Genomic DNA, 22,255 nt, shown 5'->3' with positions numbered 1-22,255 from the left:
AGGCTAGGAATCCTGGGGCAAGTGACTCACCACCTGACGCCCCAAAGCCTGTCCACCATCTACAAGGCACAAGTCAGAAGTGTGATGGAATACTCCCCACTTGCCTGGATGAGTGCAGCTCCCACAACACTCAAGAAGCTTGACACCATCCAGGACAAAGCAGCCCCGTTTGATTGGCACCACATCCACAAACATTCGCTCCCTCCACCACCAATGAACAGTAGCAGCAGTGTGTACCATCTACAAGATACACTGCAGAAATTCACCAAAGTTCCTTAGGTAGTACCTTTCAAACCCATGACCACTACCATCTAGAAGGACAGGGGCAGCAGGTAGATGGGAACACCACCACCTGGAAGTTCCCCTCCAAACCACTCACCATCCTGACTTAGAAATATATCGCCACTCCTTCACTGTCGCTGGGAAAAATCTTGGAACTCCCTCCCTAACAGCACTGTGGGTGTACCTACACCACATGGACTGCAGCGTTTCAAAAAGGCAGCTCATCACAACTTTCTTAAGGGCAATTAGGGTTGGGTAATAAATGCTGGCCTAGTCAGCGACGCCTACATCCCATGAAAGAATTTTTTAAAAACTGGTGCATAAGTGGCAGTAAATGGACATGGCCCTTAAAGAAGATGAAGGTTGGCTTCGGCGGGAATGGATGGGTCATGGTCACACAGTAGGGAGCTTGTTCTGCAGTTGAGGTAAAAGCTAGCTGTTGGGGTAGAGCAGAAGATACTTCACTCCAAGTTTGCACCCTGCAGATCCTGACCAGTACTTGCTGCTGACCCAAAGTGTTTGAAATGGTGCAAAGTTTCCATTCCTCAATAGTAACTTCCCTTCACTTGATAATAGTGCACTGTCTCAGTTGAATCCCAGCACCTGTCAATGCGGTAATTTGTAAGTTGCTGAATATTACAAAATGGAATTTTAAGCAGGGTTGAGTAAACTTCAAGCTCAAGGACCTGATGATATGATTGAAGCCAAGTCATCGTTTGCGATAGGAGTGTAGAAGCAAGAGTCAGCCATTTGGCCCATCAAGCCTGTTCTGCCATTCAAACAGAACATGGCTGATTACCTACCTCTGATGTAGTAATTCAATACCTGAGGCAAGCCTAGAGTGACGACTGACCAGCCAACTTGGCTCACTGGGCTTGGAGGCTTAGACCTGTCACTGGGGCTGGGTTAACCAGATTACCTTTCCAGCCAATGCCTGAAATGGCCCCAGCTGGACAAGCAGTGTTACATTTGCCAGTATTCTGTGCTGGTAAAATGTGTATTCTACTCAGATATCAGCGCACACCAGTTGGGAGGAAGCCCTGAACTTTGGTTTAAGCCAACCTGTGCCTAGGCTCTCCTGGCTTTGTCAGTGAGCTGTGTCCCTGCAGTGAGAGTACACATATCTACATCACAAGGACAATGTGTGCGAGCATAGAACGAGTCTGCAAAGGGATATAGATAGGTTAAGTGAGTGGGCACAATTTGGCAGATGGATTATAATGTGGGAAAATGAGAGGTTATCCACTTCGGCAGGAAGAATAGAAAAGCAGAGGATTATTTAAATAAAGAGAGACTGCAGAATGTTGCAATAAACATGGACCTGGGTGTCCTTATACGTGAATCAAAAAAGGTTGACACACAGGTATAACAAGTAGTTAGGAAGGCAAATGAAATTTTTGCCTTTACTGCAAGGGGGATGGAGTATAAAATTAGGGAAGTCATTGTACAGCTGTGCAGGGCATTGGTGAGACCACACACAGTATTGTGTAGTTTTGGTTACCTTACTTAAGAGGGGACATTCTTGTACTGGAAGCAATTCAGAGAAGGCTCACTCGGTTGACTCCTGGGAAAAATGATAGGTGCTGTTATTGAAACATATAAGATTTTGAGGGGGCTTCACAGGGTAGATATTGAGAAAATGTTTCCCTTCAAAGGAAAATCTAGATCTAGGATGCACAGTTTAAAAATAAGGGCCCTCCCATTCAAGACAGGAATGAGGAATTTCTTCTCTCAAAAGGTTGTTAGTGTTTAGAATTCTCTTCCCCTGAGAGCAGTGGAGGCTGGGTCATTGAATATATTCAAGGCTGAGTTCGACAGATTTTTGATCAACAAGGAGTTGAGGGTTATGGGGGAGAGCAGGAAAGTGGAGCTAAGGCCACAATCAGATCAGCCATGATCTTATTGAATAGCAGAGCAGACTCAAGGGGCCGAATAGCCTTCCAAATTTAGTCTGCAGACTGAGTGTGATGCTGAGTTTCTGCCTCTGTTACACATCTGGCTAATGAGGGATACCCTTAGGTGAATTTACAAAGCATGATTTTCTAATGGACAGTATTTTTTTTTACCATTTCAGAGCCTTCAGATCCAAGCATTTTTGTTGAGCCCATCACGGAAGAACGTGCGTCAAGGACTCTGTACCGCATTGAACTGTTGAGGAAAGTTCGGGAGCAGGTACTCCGGAGCCCTCAGCTGAATGAGCGGCTGAAACTGTGCCGGCCCAGCCTGTACCTGCCGGTATGGTGGGAGTGCGGCAAACATGACCGTGATCTGCTAATTGGCACTGCCAAACATGGCCTCAGCCGGACAGACTACTACATCCTTAATGACCCTCAGCTTTCCTTCCGGGAGGCCCACAGAAACTACGTGCAGAATGGAAGCAGCTACTTCCAGAATGTCCCAGCGCCTTACAGCCAGTCCTCACTCAACCTCAGTCAGTCTGCTTCCCCTGCATCCACTGTGCTCACTCTAGGGGAGAAAGACAACATTGAACAGATCGATGCAGAGCAGGAGAAGATGGAAGAGGCTTTGGAACAACCGAGCCCGGAAGCAGGTACACTCAGTGTCTGTTTGGAAGTGAAAAGTGAAGAGGACGCTGCAGATTCCACAAGCAGGTGTGATGCCTTCCAAGCTAAACCCAGACCATCTGAACCAGAGACTGCAGGGAGTGAATGGAGTGCAGTAAATTGCATTCAGGCTGGATTTTACAAAGTGCCAAATGCACACATGGAGTCTAAAGGAACAAGTGACTTCAGCGGGAACTGCAAAGAGGATAATGGGGTGGATAGTTTACAAAATCCCATCCTTAAATCTTGCACTGCTGCAGGAACTGTACCAATAGAAAATTTGCAGCCTCTGTGTGTTGATGCCAACCAAGCGACACTAAACTGTTTGAACTTCCTGCAGGTGAAATCCAATGGTGTGTTAAAATTGCAAACTGTATCGGAGGAGATGGTGGACAGTGTAGTGCCTGTGTGTGGTATTACTGGAACAGAACCTGTGGTGGACACAGTGCTTGGTGTGATTGCGAAGTGTGACCTTGCACAGCACGAACTGGTTAAAGCTGAAAATGGATGTACAGAAGATAAGCGTTCAACAGGGATTACAGATCGGGAGGCCGTAATGATTGAACATACCTATGATGTGCAAGCTAAATATCTGGGGGTAGGTCACACGCAGACCGCAGCCAATGGCATAGACAAACCACAAGTTGAAATCAGCCCGCCTGACTCGAATTCTCCAGCTGCTTTGCCCAGCATGCCCAGAGGTCCCGAGGTCATCAATGATTTGAAGCCGACAGAAGTTGTGACAAGCAGTGAGTGGCAGGCTGCAGCTGCGAATGAGAGCAGCTCAAGAAAGGAGGCTGAAAGCATGACCAGTGTATGCACCAAATCAGATCATGCACCATTTGAGGCAGTTGATGTGAAATGCCTGCCGAGTGGACCTCTGTCTTTCAAAGCTGCCCGTTCCATTGTGAAGATGACGGAGGGTGAGCCTGGGTCACCCTCTGACCATGTAGGAGTGGCCCCCATAAAGCAGGAGGTGACATTCAGACACCTCCTTGAGGACTGCATCAAGGAGCACGACAGCCCGTGTGAAACAGAAGAAAAATCTGAGGAAGATGGCTCTCAGCCTGAAGGCGGTTGGTTTTCATTTTGCTAAATTAGTGACAAAGGGCTAAACATTACAATGATCTCATGTGTCAGAACCTTTAACATACAAACTGCATCGCAGAACTTCTCAAATTTACTTTAAACTTATTTTTTTCTTTAATAATCAAATCTTTAAAGTTTATAATTTGCACTAATGAACGTTTTCAGTGTTAACAAGCTGTTAACCATGTGAGTCATCACAGCTGTGCTTTATCCTGAACATGGGTGCAGAAGGACATTTTTTTTTTAAAAAAGCAAAGTTAGGGGCTAAAAGGCTTAAATTATGAAGACAGATTGCACAGACTAGGTTTGTGTTGCCTTGAGTGTGGAAGATTAAAGGGTGCTCTAAAAGAGGTATTTAAGATAATTAAGCGATTTGATAGTGCAGATAGAAACTATTTCCTCTGGTGGGAAGGGGGAGTCGAGACCAGGAGACTAGCCTTAAAGTGAGAGCCAGGCTGTTCAAGGGTGACGTCAGGAAGTATTTCTTCACACAAAAGGTTGTGAAAATCTGGAACCCTCTCTCCCAAAAAGTTGTTGAGTCTGGAGATCAGTTGAAAATTTCAAAACTGAGTAGATAGATTTTTTACAAAAGCAAAATCCTGCAGATGCAAAAAATCAGAAATAAAAACAGAAAACACTGGAAATACTCAGCAGGTCAGACAGCATCTGTGGAGAGATAAACAGATTGTGGCAACCCTTCATCAGAACTAGATTTTTGTTGGGTAAGGGTATTAAGGGTTATGGAACCAAGGTGGGTCAATGGGGTTAATGTAAATCAGTCATGCTTATAATTGTATGGCAGACCAGGCTCAAGGGGCTGAATGGCCTCCTGTTCCTTGGGACTGAAGTCATGAGGCATTTAACATGTACAGCGATTAATAATTGGAATGATGATGAGGTGGGTTATCAGAGTTAAAAGCATTTGTCATTGAAGAGGGAAGTGGGAGCCACAGCTTGGGTTCTATGTTAAAGGTGCTATATGTAGCTGTGGCTACAAGAGCAGATCAGAGGCTAGGAATTGTGCAACGAGAAACTCACCACCTGACTCCCCAAAGCCTGTCCACCATCTACAAGGCACAAGTCAGGAGTGTGATGGAATACTCCCCACTTGCCTGGATGAATGCAGCTCCCACAACACTGAAAAAGCCTGACACTGTCCAGGACAAGGCAACCCACTTGATTGGCACCACATCCACAAACATTCACTCCCTCCACCACCGACGCACAGTAGCAGCAGTGTGTACCATCTATAAGATGCACTGCAGGAATTCACCAAGGTTCCTTAGACAGCACCTTCCAAACCCACGACCGCTACCATCTAGAAGGACAAGGGCAGCAGACAGAGGGGAACACCACCACCTGGAAGTTCCCCTCCAAGTCACTCACCAGCCTGACTTGGAAATATATCACCGTTCCTTCACTGTCGCTGGGTCAAAATCCTGGAACTCCCTCCCTAACAGCGCTGTGGGTGTACCTACACTACATGGACTGCAGCGGTTCAAGAAGGCAGCTCACCGCCACCTTCTCAAGGGCAACTAGGGATGGGCAATAAATGCTGGCCCAGCCAGCGAAGCCCACATCTCGTGAATGAATAAAAAAAAATGCAAATAGATTCTTCTGTGGAAGAATTTGCTGGACGGTCTAAATTCCTTCACCATCTTTACCAAAAAAAAACAATTTACATTTATACATCTTTACTGTAGAAAAATGTCTCAAGGCACATAACAGAAATCAATTTAGACAAAATGAGACATACATCTATTTGACTGTGCATGCTATATTTGTGTAAATGTCATTGTGAAGTTCTGATGGATCAGTCACCAAGTAAAATATCCAGTGTTTTGAAATATTACATGGATTCTTGGATAAAGGAGTTGTGGAGATTCCGTGACCTTTAAATGCCCTTTGACCGCCTGTTCAGAGAAATGTTGAAGTTCGTGCAGAACACAGTGTTGGTCCTCCTGCAATTAATACCAACAGAAACACGTTAGCTGGTCTTTAGATCTAAGGCCAAATGCATTGAATTATGTTGAAATTACAAAGTGGTCCAAACAGTCAGTGTCCTCCACATGAGCAATATCTCACTCCCATCTGCCTGCACTGATCCCATATCACTTTATACATTACATAACCCATTTGTAAACATGGATGTGATTTCTGCCACTGTCACTAACTCGTGCAGTGAATTCCAGTTTCCCAGTCCTTTGTAAACAAAAAACAAAATTCTATGCGCTCTGTCTTAAAATTCTTACATTTAATCCCATATCTGTGTTCCTTGTTCTTGACCACCTAGGAACTGGGAACTTAAGAAATAGGAGCAGGAGTAAACTATGCAACCCTTTAGCCTGCTCCATTTTTCAATATGATCATGCCTGATTTTTGGCTTGAATTCCGCTTTCCCGCCTTCTCCCCATATGCTTCAACCCCCCTGAGAGTCCAAAAATCTAACTCTCTCAGCCTTAAACGTATTCAATGATGGAGCATCCACAACCCTCGGGTAGAGAAATCCAAACTTTTGAGTTAAGAAATTTCTCCTCATCTCAGTCCTAAATGACCATCCTCTTACCCTGATACTGTGCCCCGCCATGTTCCAGATTCCCCAGCTGGCAGAAACAGCCTCTGTGTCTACCCTGTCAAGCCTTTTCAGAATTTTGTATGTTTTAATGAGATTGTCACTCATTCCGCTAACTCCAGAGAGTATAGACCCAATTTACTCAGCCTCTCATCACATGTCAACCCTCTCATTCCAGGAACCAATCTAGTGAACCTTCAGCATACTGCCTCCAATGCAAATATATCCTTAAACATGGAGACGAAAACTGCACACAGTACTCCAGGTCTGGACTTACCAGAGCCCTGTACAATTGTAGCAAGACTTCCTTATTCGTGCACTCCAATTCTCTTGCAACGAAGACTAACTTGCCATTTGCCTTCTAATTGCATGCTTTGCTAACTTTTCTATATTCCTCCTATGGGAGTGCCAAAGCCCCTCTATCAACATTGACAAGTTTTAACACTTTTTAAAAAATATTTTGTTTTTCTATTCGTCCTACCAAAGTGAATAACTTCACATGTCCTCATATTATACATGTAACCTGTCTGTATCTCTTTGCATCCTCCTCACAGTTTACATTTCCACCTAGCTTTGTACCATCTGCAAACTTGGATTCATTCTCTATCTTATTGTCTAAGCTATTAATGTATTTTATGAACAGCTGAGGCCCCAGCACTGACTAGTCAGAGCCTACGAACTTGAAAATGCCCAATTTATCACTACTCTTTACTTCCTATCCATTGACCAATCCTCTATCCATACTAATAGCTTATCCCCAACTCCAGGAGGCCTTATCTTGTGTGGCACCTTACCTTTTGGAAATCCAAATATACGAGTGTGTTTCTGTTCACTGTGTCCCAGTCATTAACAATTTTAAACACCACTCTGACTCCCACATTTCTCTGCAGTTAAGACCAAAAAAAATCTTTCTGTGAAGGACTTTTGAGACCCTTCAAGGAGTGAGGCAATTTAAAAAAAAAAGCTCCTGTGATGTGGGTATCACTGTCAAGGAGGTATGTGTTGCCAGCCCCTAGTTGCTGTGAGAACATTAAGAATTAAACATGCAGTGTGTACTGGGGTTAACATAAAAGGGAATCCCAAGGTCTTCTATAAGCATATAAATAATAAAAGGGTGGTAAAAGAAAGAGTAGGGCCAATTAGAGACAAAAAATGAGACTTGCTCCTGGAGCAGGAGAAACAGCAGAGGTATTAAACGAGTACATTGCATCTGTCTTTACAAAGGAAGAAGATGCTACCCAGGTTGAAGTGAGAGAGGAGGTAACTGGTACACTGCAAGAATTTACAATTGAGAAGGAGAAAGTGTTAGAAAGGCTATCTTAAAACAAATAAAGAACCAGGACCGAATGAGATGCATCCAAGGGTACTGAGGGAAGTGAGAGTGGAAATTGCAGAGATACAAGTGATAATCTTCCTGTTCCTCTTGGACACAGGCGTGGTGTCAGAGGACTGGAGAATAGTGAATGTTACACCCTTGTTCAAAAAGGGGTGCATGGATAAAGCCGGTAACTACAGACCGGTCAGTTTGACTTCAGTGGTAGGGAAACTTCTGGAAACTGTAGTTTGGGACAAAATCAATAGTCACTTAGACAAGTGCAGGATAATTAAGGAAAGCCAGTGTGGATTCATTAAGGGAAAATCATGTTAAACTAGCTTGCTGAAGTTTTTTCAGGAGGTAACAGAGAAGGCTGATATAAGCAATGCTGTTGATGTGTATATCGATTTTCAAAAGACATTTGATAACAGTGCCACACAGCAGACATGTGGGCAAAATTCTAGCTCATGGAATAAAAGGGAAAGTAGGCACTTGGATAAGAAATTGGCTGAGTGACAGGAAACAGAGAGTAGTGATAAACAATTGTTTTTCAGATTGGAGGAAGGTTCGTAGTGGAGTTCCCCATGGGTCAGTGTTGGTATATATTAATGACCTAGACTATGGTGTTCAGGGCATGATTTTAAAAGATGCAGATGATACAAAGATTGGAAATGTTGTCAACTGTGATGGGGATAATCTTGAACTTCAAAAGGATGTAGACATGTTGGTGGATTGGGCAGACTAAGTGACAGATGAAGTTCAGTGCAGAGAATGATTCATTTTGGCAGGAAGAATATGGAGAGTATAAAATAAAGTGAGAAACTCTAAAGGAGGTGCAAGAGCAGAGGGACCTCGGTGTATATGTACATAAGTTATTGAAGATGGAGGCATGTTGCGAGAGCAGTTAATAAAGCATATAGTATCTTTGGCTTTATTAATAGGGGCATTGAGTAGAACAGTCAGGAGGTCATGTTGAGTTTGTATAAGACACTAGTTAGGCCTCTTCTGGAGTACTGCATCCAGTTCTGGGCACCATACTTGAAGAAGGATGTGAAGGCATTGGAGAGAGTACAGAGGAGATTTACAAGAATGATTCCAGGGATAAAGAACTGTAGCTATGAGGATAAATTAGAGAGGTGGGGACTCTCTTCCTTGGAGAAAAGAAGGCTGAGAGGAGTCTTGATAGAGGTATTCAAGATCCTGAGGGGTATGGGCATGTTAAACAGTGAGAAAATCTGTTCCCACTCAAAAAATCAAGAACTAGAGAGCACAGATTCAAAATAATTGGCAAAAGGAGCAGTTGTGATGTGAGGAAAAAGTTTTTCACCCAGAGGGTGGTTGGAATCTGGAATGAACTTCCTGAAAGGATGTTGGAGGCAGGTTCGATCGAGGTATTCAAAAGGGAATTGGATTGCTGTCTGAAAAGAATGAATGTGCAAGGTTAGGAGTGGGACTATGTAGAATGCTGTTTCAGAGAGCCAGTGCAGACTCGAGGGGCCGAATGGTCTCTCTCTGCACTAGAAAGATTCTGTGATATGTTGGTCTTTTCCCTGAAAGACATTGGTAAACCTGTTGGATTTTAATGACAGTAACTGTCAGATTACCTGATTTATTGAATAAAATTTTACAACTTGCCATAGTGAGATTTGAAAGTGAAACCTCTAAGTTCCTAGATCAGGACCATGATGATGATGATTATTATATTATAATAAGAATGTTGATCTTCTCAGCTATCCCGCTGAAGAATTTTGATGAGGAGAGCAACACTTCTACCAGCCTGGGTCAAGATGAGATCCAGGACAACCTCCTTCAGGATATCAGAGAGCCAACCATCGCTCAACTGCTTCAGGAGAAGACACTCTATTCTTCTGCAGAGTGGCCAAAGGTGAGTTGTAGAACATATACAGCAGCTTAAGCTATAACCGTCAGGCTGCTAGGACAGAGTTTTACTGTCATTTAGGTGACATCCAGTGCTGCATTGATAGATGTGCCATCTTTCGCATGAAGCTTTAAACCCGTCTGCCCTCTTAGGTGAACTTAAAAGGCCAAACTTTGAACTTCAAAGAGCAGGGCAGTTCGCCGTGGTGTTCTGTCCAATATTTATAACTCAACCAGCACCTAAAAATGAATTACATGGGCATTTGTTTCATTGCTGCCTGTGGGATCTTGCTATGTGCATATTGGCTACACTAATTTTTTACAGTAAAAAAGCAACTACAATTCAAAAGTACTTCATTGGCTGTTATGCTTCTTGGGCTGTCCCGAGGTCATAAAAAGAGCTATAAATGCAAGTTTGTTCGTTCCTTACTTCTGTTCACTAACTGCATGAGAGCAATCTTCATTTGATCAAAGCTGAAGCTTTTTCTCTCATAACCAATCTTCAGATTTGCACCGACAGCTGTTGTATTTTTTATTTTCATCCTCTCAGGACCGAGTCATCATAAACCGCATTGACAACATCTGCCATGCTGTGCTGAAAGGGAAATGGCCGTCAGCACAACAGCAGAGCCTTGAACCTCAGGGTGGGATATATTCCACGGCTGCTCCAGCAGAGAGTCTGAACGTGAGGAGCTGCCTCAATGTCCCAGTACAGGCTACGCACACCCTCAGCATTGCTGATGGCTCCGTCTCCTCCCATCAGCTTACAAAGGCAAGTTATGCAACTGTCTCCAACCCACACTGTACCTGAGGTGTGTTTGATAAACCTGGTAAGCTGTGTCATTACCATTGAATTCCTGATCTTGGCTACTCTCCTCAATAGAGATTGCAATTGGTGGAGGGTTGGCGTTACACGGAGGGAGAGTGAACAGAAGGAAGAGAGGAGCTAAAGTTTCCCTTGGGCTGTTCATCGTGACATTGGCATGGGACCCAGGAGAATTGTATTTTAGCCATAGAACCAAAATGCACAGAAGAAGGCCATTCGATCCTTTGTGTCTGTGCCAGCTCTTTGAAAGAGCTACCTGATTAGTCTAACTCCCCTACTCTTTTCCATAATCCTTCAAACGTTTCCCCTTCTACCCTGAAATTTTGTCCCTCTAAGTATTTGTCCAATTCCTTTTTGAAAGCTACTGTTGATTATGTCTCCATTGCTCTTTCAGGCAGCTTATCCTAGATCATCATCATTCACTGCATAAAAAACCTTTTGATTCCTCACCCGGGAAGGATTAATGAGATATGATGCTCGTTTTATTCTTTAGAAGCAGTTAACCTCCGTTGCTCCAAACCCCAGATATCATAACTGTTCTAGTGTTAGCCTTATTTATTTTAATGGGATGTGATTTATTTTCTTAAATGAGACAAAGACAATAGTAGGATTTTCTTTCAGGAATTATAAGTTCAGCATTGAGTCACTGTCCATGGGTGATGATTATCATCCCTTTCAGTTTGGATTGTGCTGCTGTGTTACCTCGAGGGAAGGATATAAGGTCCATTAGTAAAGTGATGCACTGTGGATATATAGCATCTCTGCTCACCATGTGAGTACAGCCATCAATCATCTGACACTTAGTTCCCTATTATTTTGCAGTTTCTTCCCCCTTGACCCTATTGTAAGCTGATGTAAATGTTTCCACTTCCCCTGGGTAATGTCATCCTCCCTTTCAAAACTCCTGTCATCACCCACTCTTGCAAAAGTTGACCAGCCAGTTCTCTCCAGGCACTGCACCTGCCTTTTTCCACTCCAACCTGGTTCAGTAATGTCCTTTAGGGAAGGAAATCTGCCATCCTTACCTGGTCTGGCCTACATGTGATGTGACTCCAGACCCACAGCAATGGGGTTGACTGTTAAAATGCCCTCTGAATAAGAACAATTAGGGGAATGGGCAATAAATGCTGGCCTAGCCAACGATGCCCACACCCTATGAACAAATATAAAAAAAAGTTCTCAAACTCAGTTATGTGCCCACTTCCTGTTCGAATCCCTCCAGTTCAGTTTCTGCCTTTGTCCCTGAATGGCCCTAATCTCAGTCACGAGAGGGACTGGTACCTTAACCTTCCTTAACCTCTCCACGGCCTTTGATACAGTTGACCGTACCATCGTTCTCCATTGTCCAACTCTAATGTACCTCCCACACACTTTTAGAAATTAATTATTAGGATGTGGGTGTCGCTGGAAATCCACTGCTTATGCCTAGTTGCTTTGACAAAGGTGGTAAGTTATCTCATGAACCACTGGTGGCGGTTTGATATAATTGAGCGTTTGTTCAACTAGTTCAGAGGGTGGGTAGAGGGGAAAAGGCAGGAGAATGGCACAAAGTCATAATGCTCATTTGGAGTGCCGGTGCAGACATGATGGGCTGAATGGCCGCCTCCTGCACCGTTACAATTCTGAGAGTCTGTGAATAGTTGACTGGGTTAGTGTGGGACTGAAGTCATAGCTCAGACCGGATCTGTCCACCAAAAAGTGGTCTGCTTTGTATACAACTCTGTACGACTTCTGTGTGTGTGTTTTATTCTCACAATAAGTTTGTCATGAGTCTTGCTGATGCAGTGCAATTCTGTTTGGAAAGCAGGAGAGCTTACTCGCATTAACATTCCCGAGGGATCAAAGAAGGAGGAGACGGAAATACGAGTTTGAGACAGACCGAGGTGCAAAGCGGAAGAACCTGGAAGAAGTTTCCCCATCTCTTACTCGCCCTCCTGTAATTTTGAATGGATGGCAAGAGACTGCTATGGACCTCTCGAAAGCTTCTGAGGAGGTGTCCAGTTCAGTACCGGTCATCATCAGTACAAGCACGCCAAAGCTGGGATCGCTAGAGCCCTCAACTGCTTTCAGGGCAGACATGGCTGGGATCCTGCAGGCAGGCCTCGTCCACCCAGTCACTGGACAGGTGATTAATGGCGCCTTTAGAGGTGATGACACGTCGAGGAGGAGGAGAGGGCGAAGAAAGAACGTCGAAGGAGTTGACATTCTCTTCATGAAGGAGAAAAAGCCAGAGAACCTGGTACGTAGAAGAGTGTGGCATGGTGTGGTTGGTAAGGCATAGCAAGAAGAGCAGCACAAGGTAATGGAGTGCTCTTGCATTGTGCAGCCTGTGATTGTGACAAGCACTGTTTGGCTTGCCTCCCCATTTTTGCCTGAATTCCTGTTGAGTTTAGGTGCCGAGCCCAGCAGACTACATTCTGAGTAGTGAATACAGTATATACATTGAAGGAAGAATGCGTAAATCGCTGTTTCACCCAGGAGAAGTAGCTAGGGCATTGGATGGTGAGTACAGAGGAAGTAAAAGGATAGATGTTGCATCTCCTGCACTTGCATGGGAAGGTGCTTTGGGAAGGGACGGAGTGTTAGGGTGATTGTGGAATGGACCAGGGTGTCGCAGAGGGGTGGTGAAGATGTGTTTCACGTGGCATTACATTAGAGGTTGCGGAAATGGTGGGGCATGATCTGTCGTATACGGAGGCTAATGGGGTAGAAGGTAAGGGCAAAGGGATACTCTATAGTGGTTCTGGGAGGGAGAGGAAGGGGGCGAGAGCAGAAATAGGATGCAAACGGTCAAGGGCCCTGTCAACCATGGTGGAGGGTGGGGTAATTCTCAGTTGAATATCAGAAGCCCTGTTATGGATGGAGATCAGAATAGATGTGTGGGAGACAGAGAAAGTTTGAGAATGCAATAGAGTCCTTAAAAGAAGCAGTGTGTGAGGAAGCTTAGTCGAGGTAGCTGTGGGAGTCGGTTCTCTTGTAGTCAATACTCGTTGATAGCCTATCGCCAGGCTCAAAACAGAAGTCAAGGAAAGGAGGGGAAGAGTCAGAGATGGACCATATGAAGGTGAGAAAAAGGGAAACTGGAAGCAAAGTTGATGATTTTCTAGTTCAGAGCGAGAGCAATAAAAGGCACTGACACAGTCATCAATGCACTGAAAATAGAAATGAGGGAGGGGCTGAGTAGGACTGGAACAAAGAATGTTCCACGTATCCCACAAAAAGGCAGACATAACTAGGAGCCATGTGGATACCCATAGCAATCTTTTATTTGGAGGAAGTGATTGGCGTTAAAGGTGACGCTGTTTGATGTGAGATCAAGTTCAGCCAGGCGAAGGAAGGTAGTGGTAAATGGAGACTGGTTTGGCCTCGGTTCAAGAGAGAAGCAGAGAACCCTAAGACCATTCTGTGGGGAATGGAAGTGTAGAGGGATAGGATGTCCATGGTGAGCAAGGAGACAATTTGGGCCAGGAAACTAGAAATTTTAAGTGACAGAGGGCATTGGAAGAGTCCTAGATGTAGGTGGGAAGAGACTGGACCAGGGAAAGAAAATAAGAGTCGAGATAGAAAGGAATCAGAACCAGAACACGTAATCAGAGAGAATAAAAACGGTGATATAAATGAATTCCAGATCATTTGTTCTGCCTTTAGAATGGGGCAATTTCCCCAACTCTACTCCATCAGCCCTTCTTGTTTAAGGCCCTCCTTGGGAAAGCTGTGTACAAGCTTCATCTGGTGGCAGTGATGCAGCACCATGTTGAGGCTTTCCACATCTCAGAGTGACAGGCTCACCCTGGGTACTGGCTGCTGGTTGTGTAGAGTTCTGAAGTCGAGTTCCTAGATGTCATTTTATTGGGGATTTTTTTTTTTGTCAGACCAGAGGTGATATGATAGACATCTTTAAAATTACAAAGGAATGGGACAGAGTAGATAAAAAAACAGACTGTTTCCAATGTTTGAGGGTCTAGAAGAGGAGGATTGGCATATAAGAGAAAATGTAAGAAATTTAAAATGGAACAGGAGAAGCATTACTTACTCATGGGTTACGAGGCTGTGGAATGCAATTCAAGGTTAGTGAGTAAACAGAGACCATGACACCATTTAAGAGTAGATTGGAAGGGGGATTAGGGAACACAGCGGACACCTGCGATTAAGATACTGCTGATGTAAGGATAAACATCAACATGGACTAGCTGCGCCAACAGCCTGTTGTTATCCTGTATTTTTACGTAATTCTGTTGTTTACAGTGTTGTTCGGCTAGAGAATGTTGCAGAGCTAGAGTGCAATAAGGCCACCATTGGGGTGGGGTTCCAATAGACAGAAGAATTTTGAATTTTACAAGGACAGAATGTCCAAGCCTTTTCTCCATGGGCTGGGCTAGGAACATAGGAACAGGAGCATGGCCATTCACCTCTTGAACTTTTTCCTACATTCAGTGAGATCATGGCTGATCTGTATATTAAATCCCAACTGCTTGCCTTGGCTCCATATCTTTTTATACAAAAATCAATCAATTTCAAGCCTAAAATTATGAACTGAGCTATCATCTAATGCTTTTTGTGGAAGAGTAACACATTTCTATCACTCTTTGTATGGCAAAATGTTTCCTAACTTCTTTCCTGCATGGCCTGGCTCTGATTTTTAGAGTTATGTCCCCTTGTCCTTGACTCCCCCACCAGTGGGATCTACCTTCTCTGTTCTTTTTAAGATCCTGAAAACCTCAATCAAGTCACCCGCTAACCTTCTGCATTCCAGGGCAATGTCTGTACCTTGGAGCCACTTTTAAAGTTTAAACTCGTTTGCATAAGTTGCTATCATATTTCGCATTCTCAGCTTCATCCACCAGTGAGACAGCAGCCTTTTCCTAACTTCAGAGCCCACTCAAAATTCACACTAGAGAATGCAGTAAGTCAGAAATATAAATACAAGTAAGACTGAATCTTTGCATTGTGGATTTCCTGAGTTCAGGAAAGATATAGAAGGGTTAGAGAAAAAGTTTACCAGGATGTCACCAGGGATGAGGTACTTCAGCTTACGAGGAGAGGTTGGATTTGATTGAATTTTTTGAGGTGACTAGGTGTGTAGATGAGGGTAGTGCAGTTGATGTAGTTTATATGGATTTCAGCAAAGCCTTTGACAAGGTCCCACATGGGAGACTTATAAAGAAGGCAAATGCACATGGGATACAGGGTAATTTGATAAGGTGCATTCAAAATTGGCTTAGTTGTAGGAGGCAGAGGGTGATGACAGAAGGATGCTTTAGTGACTGGAAGCCAGTGTCCAGTGGCGTACCACAGGGATCTGTGCTCAGTCCCCTATTATTTGCCATTTATATAAACAACATAGATGACTATGTGGGGGGTAGGATTAGTAAGGATTAGTAAATTTGCGGATGACACAAAGATTGTCTGGGTGGTTAACAGTGAGGTTGAGTGTCTTGGGCTACAGGAAGGTATAGACGGGATGGTCAAATGGGCAGATAAGTGGCAGATGGAATTTAACCCTGAAAAGTGTGAGGTGATATATTTTGGAAGGAGTAATTTGACAAAGAAGTATTCAATGAACAGCATGACACTAGGAAGTTCTGAGGAACAAAGGGACCTTGGCGTGTGTATCCATAGATCTCTGAAGGCGGAGGGGCATGTTAGTGGGCTGGTGAAAAAGGCATATGGGACACCTGTCTTTATCAATCGAGGCATAGATTATGAGGGGCATGGACAGAGTGGATAGGGAGCAGCTGTTCCCCTTAGTTGAAGGGTCAGTCACAAGGGGGCATAAGTTCAAGGTGAGGGGCAGGAGGTTTAGGGGGGATGTGAGGAGAAACTTTTTTACCCAGAGGGTGGTGACGGTCTGGAATGCACTGCCTGGGAGGGTGGTGGAGGTGGGTTGCCTCACATCCTTTAAAAAGTACCTGGATGAGCACTTGGCACGTCATAACATTCAAGGCTATGGGCCAAGCGCTGGTAAATGGGATTAGGTAGGTAGGTCAGGTGTTTCTCACGTGTCAGTGCAGACTTGATGGGCCAAAGGGCCTCTTTTGCGCTGTGATTCTGTGGAAAAGCTAGGATTGTTTTCCTTGGAGCAGAGAAGGTTTAAGGGGAAACCTAATAGATGCATTCAAAATTGAGGGGTTTTGAATTGAGTGAATAAGGAGAAACAATTTTATCTGGCAAGTGGGTTGTTAACCAAGAGTTATAGACTTAAAAATAATTGGCCAAAGAGCTCAAGGGTAAATGGAGAAATGGTCAAGGGTGAGGGACTTCAGTTATGAGAAGAGGTTGGAAAAATTCGGACTGTTCCAAATGGAACAGAGGAGGTTAAGGGGTGACTTAATAAAGGTTCCTAAAATGTTGAGAGGTTTTGATAGAGTGGATAAAGAACAAAACTATTCCCTCTGAATCAATAACCAGAAGTCATTGATTCAAAATTATTGGCAAAAGATCTAGAAGAGAGATGAGAAACATTTTCACTCAGAATTGTCAGGATCTGGAATACACCAGCTGAAAAGGCAGTGGAAGCTAATTCCGTAACTTTTAAAAGGGAATTGGATGGATTAAATTCTTACGGTTGAGAAACTTACAACGTTAGGGAAAAAAAGCTGGAGTGTGGGATTAAGCTTTTTCAAAGAGCCAGCACAGATACAGTGGGCCAAATGAGAGCCTCGTGTATTGTAAATTTCTTTGATTCTGTTAATAAATAGGGAGAAACTGTCCCCACTGCCAGGAAACTCAGTAAGCAGATGACGCAGATTTAAGGTAATTGCCAAAAAACAGCGGGATGAGAATTTTTTTTCACCGCAGTGTGTTGTGACGTGGAATGCTTTACCTGAAAAGGCGGTGGAAGCAGGTTCAATATTAACTTTCAAAAGGGAATTGAAGAAATACTCAGAATTTCATAGTTGACATAGTTGAATTTCATAGTTGACAGCAAAAAAACAGACCATTTGGCCCAGTTGGTCTAAGCCAGAGTTTATGCTCAAGCCTCCTCTCATCCCATTTCATCTAATCCTACCAATATATCTTTCAAATCCTTTCTCCATCGTGTGTTTATCTAGCTTCCCCTCAAATACATCTTTGCTATTCACCTCAACTATTCCTTTCGGTAGCGAATGCCACATTCTCGTCACTCTCTGGGTAAAGAAGTTTCTCCTGAATTCCATATTGGTGACTGTCTTATATTTAAGGACCTAGCATTAGATTCCCCTACAATATCTTCCTCTAATTGGGCCACCAGCGAAAGATTGGAATCATTAAGGAATGAGCTCGCAATGCTGTGGGGAAAGAGCAGGGAAGGTGGGACTTACTAAATAGCTCTTTCAAAGGGCCAGCACAGGCACAGTGGGGTGAATGGCCTCCTCCTCTGCTGTATGATTCTATGATTAGGGATTTTCTTTTTAATGAAGGAGATGGACCTTTCAAAGCAGCTTTTCTCAGGGGTGGTTCGCTCCGCCGACAACATGATGATTAAACTCCCCCAAGGCAAGCAGCGACTGCCAACCGAGGAAGAGCAGAAAAACAAGAGTCTGATCGAGTGGCTGCGGCAGCATCCCACCTACACTATGGATGTATCCAACCTGGCTCCTGTAAGTATATTGTCAGTATAGCACTTATACACCTGCAGGACTCAAAAGGATTGTTGTGTTTGGTGGGTTGGTTTTTGGTGGTGATGCAGACTGTTGGCCATATTACAGCTGTTGGGTTACCATTTGTTGTCTTCTATCTTGGACAAAGCAGCCTGCTTGATCAGCACCCGTTCCACCACCTTAAAACATCCCCTCCCTCCGTCACTAGTGCAGTGTGGCCGCAATGTGTACCATCTATAACATGCATTGCAACAATTCACCTAGACTTGTTTACAGCAAATCTCAAACCCATGGCCTTCACCACCTAGGAGCACAAAGGCAGCAGACACTTGGAAACATCAGTACTTCCAAATCCCTCTCCAAGTCACACATCATTCCAACTTCGACATGAATCTTCATTCTTTCATCGTCGCTATGTCAAAATCTAGTTGAGGTGTAGTAGTCTGATGAAGATGGGATTGGCCTAAATATCTTGCATACCTGACATTTACACATGAAATATAGCCAATCGCTGTGGGAGAGCAGCTGTACCCCATGGAGCTAACATCACCTTAGTAGAAGAAGGGAGGGGATTTAAGAAAGAAATAACAAGTCATGACTTTCTACGGGTCTTTTATCTAACAAGACATGCCTTGGCACTTTATAGGGGGAGCTGTGGACGACAGCCAGGAAATGTGGTCACTGACCAAATACAGTGGTCAGAGGTAAATTCTGAGGAGGTTTTTGAAGGAGGTGAGAGGGATGGCAAACCAAATGTTTAGGAAGAGACTTGGTGAGTGCTGGGACATTCTGATTGAAAGCTGGGGCTGTACTGAAATACTGAGGCTGTAGCAAAGGGAGGGACATGAAATAGAGCAGAGATGAACAAGATTAATCTCTGATGCTTTACATGTGTGATAGGGTTGTAGGTACAGAAATGAATGTGTGCAGTTCACCTAAACACAGGCTCTCAATGTTTCAGAGATATTCTATTAAAAGCTGCACAGTATTTTCTGCCTCTTTTCCATCATCCCTCACTGCCCAAAGCAAGGCTGGATTATCTCATTGTTCTGTTTATGTGGCAGAATTGTACGGCAATTTTACATGGCCTTTCAGAACGGCCCAAACAGAGGAGGCATCGTTGCAAGGATCCCAGTAAATTGGACATCAATACACTGACCGGGGAGGAGAGGGTACCTGTTGTCCATAAGGGAAGTGGAAGAAAGGTAAGATCATGTGGAGAGGGAGGGGGTCATTCAACAGGATTCACACATTCAAATGGTTATAAAGGGATGTGAAATGTAAATTAGCTCAACATCATTGTATTGTCCTGTAATTGAAATCTATGGTCCTTCCTGGGTCAGGTGCTGGAGCCTGAATACTTGATGCCACAATGCATGTTAATAGGATCCAAGTCGGTTGGTGAAACTGAAACCAAGACACAGATCTTTTCTTTGTTGACAAAGTTTATTGACTTGTTCGGTCTCACAGCTCTCCCCCCACTCCACCCAGTGTCCCAGCTATCCCCTATTTATATTTTCTTTTAAAATGAAACAAATGATCAGTAAAATAAACTAATACATGGGGTGACAGCCCATGATGAGGCACTGTAACCAAAACAAAATGTCAAAGGAAATTTATCTAATCAAGCTAAAATATAATTCCCGGCACTGACGATGCACCCCAGCACTGCCCCACCCCCACCCCGGTGTCCACCACTTGTCGCGGAAGGCCTCAAGCGTACCAGTGAACTCTGCATGTTCCACTCCAGGGCCACCCGACTACGAACGTAGCTGCGGAATCCCCTATTTATATACTGTTCTAAGTGATGAAGGAAGTTTCTGAAGTGGCCCAAAGGTAAATCAGAGCGTGGGGCTGAAATGCAACCAGAAATTGAGGAGCAGCCCCTTCAAATAGCGAAACCTGCAACCTCTGGCAATCTACAAACACATGAAACACGTACTCCCCTTGGCCACAGAAAACACAGGCGGCCTGGGATCTGTGAACCACCTTAACCTACGATTGCATGGCACAGCTGCATGCAACACCCTCCACGCCACGTCTCCGATGGAGAAAGAGAGGACTCCCAAGTAGAGAGACCTCTACTGGGGATCTCCCCCACCGCCAGGCTGCAGGACAGAACGCCACAATGTGTCCTGACGGTGGAGGAAGGCAAGGAAGTGGAGGGTGTGCAGCAGCAGGCCACACAGCAAACCCCTCCTTACAGAATGGAAAGGCACAGAGGGAGTTTCTGTGAGACTGCTCAAATTGAGAGATTGCAGCTCCCAAGGGAGGTGTCGGGGCGCAGGACCAATGTGACATTCCATCCGAAAGGGGGTCAGCTCGGACGGAGGTCCACCACGCACTTGAGCTGCCTCGAAGCCACGAGTGCCATCGGGTCCAAGCATCACCGTTTTCAGGCTGTGGATGGCTTTGGCCGCAAGCTGGACATTAACAGACACGCGCCCGCTCCTCCCCCATCTAGCACGTCCCCGACTGTCGTCACCCCAGCGGCCCAAGCCCTCTCTTCTGCCAGCCATCGGAATCTGTATTCATGCAGGTGCAGATTCCTGAGCAGTGGCTCTCTGACAATAACTGCTGCTCCTGATGGGAGGGAACTCCAGCATAAGACAACTGTGTCCCAGACCTTAAAATCAGTTCCCTATAGAAAACAGGCAACCTCCCGCATGGAGACCCCCCCCCCTTGCCCAGGTCTATAAATAGGAGCTGCAGTTCATAGTTGAGGCCTTGCACCTGGCGAAAGAAATACGTCGCTGGGGCACGCCATCAGAAAGGGGGCTCAATGTAAAGGTATTGCTGGAGGGTCTGGAGACAGAAAATCGCCATTTGGGTGCGAAGGCACACCAGGGACTGACCACCCTCCCTAAGCAGGAGATACAGAACCTCAGCAGTGAGCTAGTACGTCCTTTGTCCCAGAAGAAGCCATTAAGCCTCTTCGGTACTTTTGCGACAAAGCCTGGGAGAGGGATCAAAATGATCAGCTGGTACCACAGCATTGCGGCAATCAGCTGGTTTATGACCAGCACTCGACCCCTATAGGACAGTGCACAGAGCAGTCCTGTCCAGCACCCTAGGCAAGTGGTGACTTTGGCCTCCAGCCCTTGCCAGTTCACTGACCAGATTTCCTTAGCGGGACTGAGATGGACTCCCAGGTAGAGGAGCTTGGTGGTACTCCAGGCGAAAGGCCTGAGCTCTCTCAGTTGGGAGTCCATCTGCCACTGACCAACTAAGAGTCCAGAACATTTGTCCCAGTTGATCCTGGAGGAGGGCGCTTCAGAGTAGATTTCTGGCACACTCGTATCCTCCACAGGTCAGCTGGGTTCCGTGAACATGAGGAGCACGTCATCAGCGTAGGCTGAAAGGACTACCCTCATGCCCGGTCCGCGCAGAGCCAGTCCTGGCAATCTCCTCCGCGAGAGACGCAGGAAAGGCTCCGCATTAATGGAATATAGCTGGTCGGACATGGGGCAGCCCTGATGCACTCCTCTGCCAAATCAAGCCAGGGACCTATTAATCAGATACTCTGCAGCGGCGCACAGAAGTCGGATCCAGGCGACGAAATGCATCCCGCACCTGAAGGCTCGCAGAGTCCTTATTAATTACTCGCAATCCGCCCTGTTGAATGCCTTCTCCTGATCTAGGGAGAGGAAGGCGCTTAACAAACCAGCTCTCTGGGAATGGTGGATCAGGTCCCAGACCAGATGAACATTATCATAAATGGTCCGGCCTGGGATCGTGTAGGACTGGTCAAGGTGGATCATGTGGTCTAGCACGGGGCCAAGGCGCGAAGTCATTGCCCTGGCGAAGATTTTATATCCCCTGCTGAGGAGGGAGACCAGGCACTAGTTCTTAAGCAGGCAGAGATCCCCCTTCTTAGGCAACAGGGCAATGACAGCCCTGTGCCACAAAAGGGGCATTGCCCCGGACGCAATATTCTCCCCCAAGACCCACACGTCGCCGTTCCCCAGGATGTCCCAAAACGCCCTGAAGAACTCTATGGTCAGCCCGTCCAGCCCCTGGAGAGGCTGTCGAGGGCACCGGTCGGCTCCTCCGGTGGTAGTGGAGCACCAAGCTTCCCAGCGCCTGCCTCCCGGGCTGACCTGCGGCGGGTCCTCCCACCCTCGCTGGACGGACCCGGAGGGAACAGAG

The 22,255-nt window shown here is 45.3% G+C and overlaps 1 protein-coding gene across 3 annotated transcripts in view; it reads left to right on the top strand.

Moving 5' to 3' along the window:
- Positions 1–22,255, top strand: part of chd6 (chromodomain helicase DNA binding protein 6) — a 248,364-nt gene that overhangs the window by 219,775 nt on the left and 6,334 nt on the right. For all 3 annotated transcript variants that reach the window (XM_078554815.1, XM_078554814.1, XM_078554813.1), the window contains 6 exons: positions 2,357–3,922; positions 9,553–9,707; positions 10,251–10,472; positions 12,334–12,765; positions 17,927–18,106; positions 19,171–19,311. In XM_078554815.1, the coding sequence (XP_078410941.1) occupies positions 2,357–3,922; positions 9,553–9,707; positions 10,251–10,472; positions 12,334–12,765; positions 17,927–18,106; positions 19,171–19,311 (2,696 nt within the window). The remainder of the gene's footprint in view (positions 1–2,356; positions 3,923–9,552; positions 9,708–10,250; positions 10,473–12,333; positions 12,766–17,926; positions 18,107–19,170; positions 19,312–22,255) is intronic.

This window comes from Cetorhinus maximus, chromosome 13, assembly GCF_964194155.1.
Source record: "Cetorhinus maximus chromosome 13, sCetMax3.hap1.1, whole genome shotgun sequence".
Lineage (NCBI taxonomy): Eukaryota > Metazoa > Chordata > Chondrichthyes > Lamniformes > Cetorhinidae > Cetorhinus > Cetorhinus maximus.
Note: the sequence above shows the minus strand (reverse complement) of the source record. Positions and strands in the feature narration are given on the sequence as shown.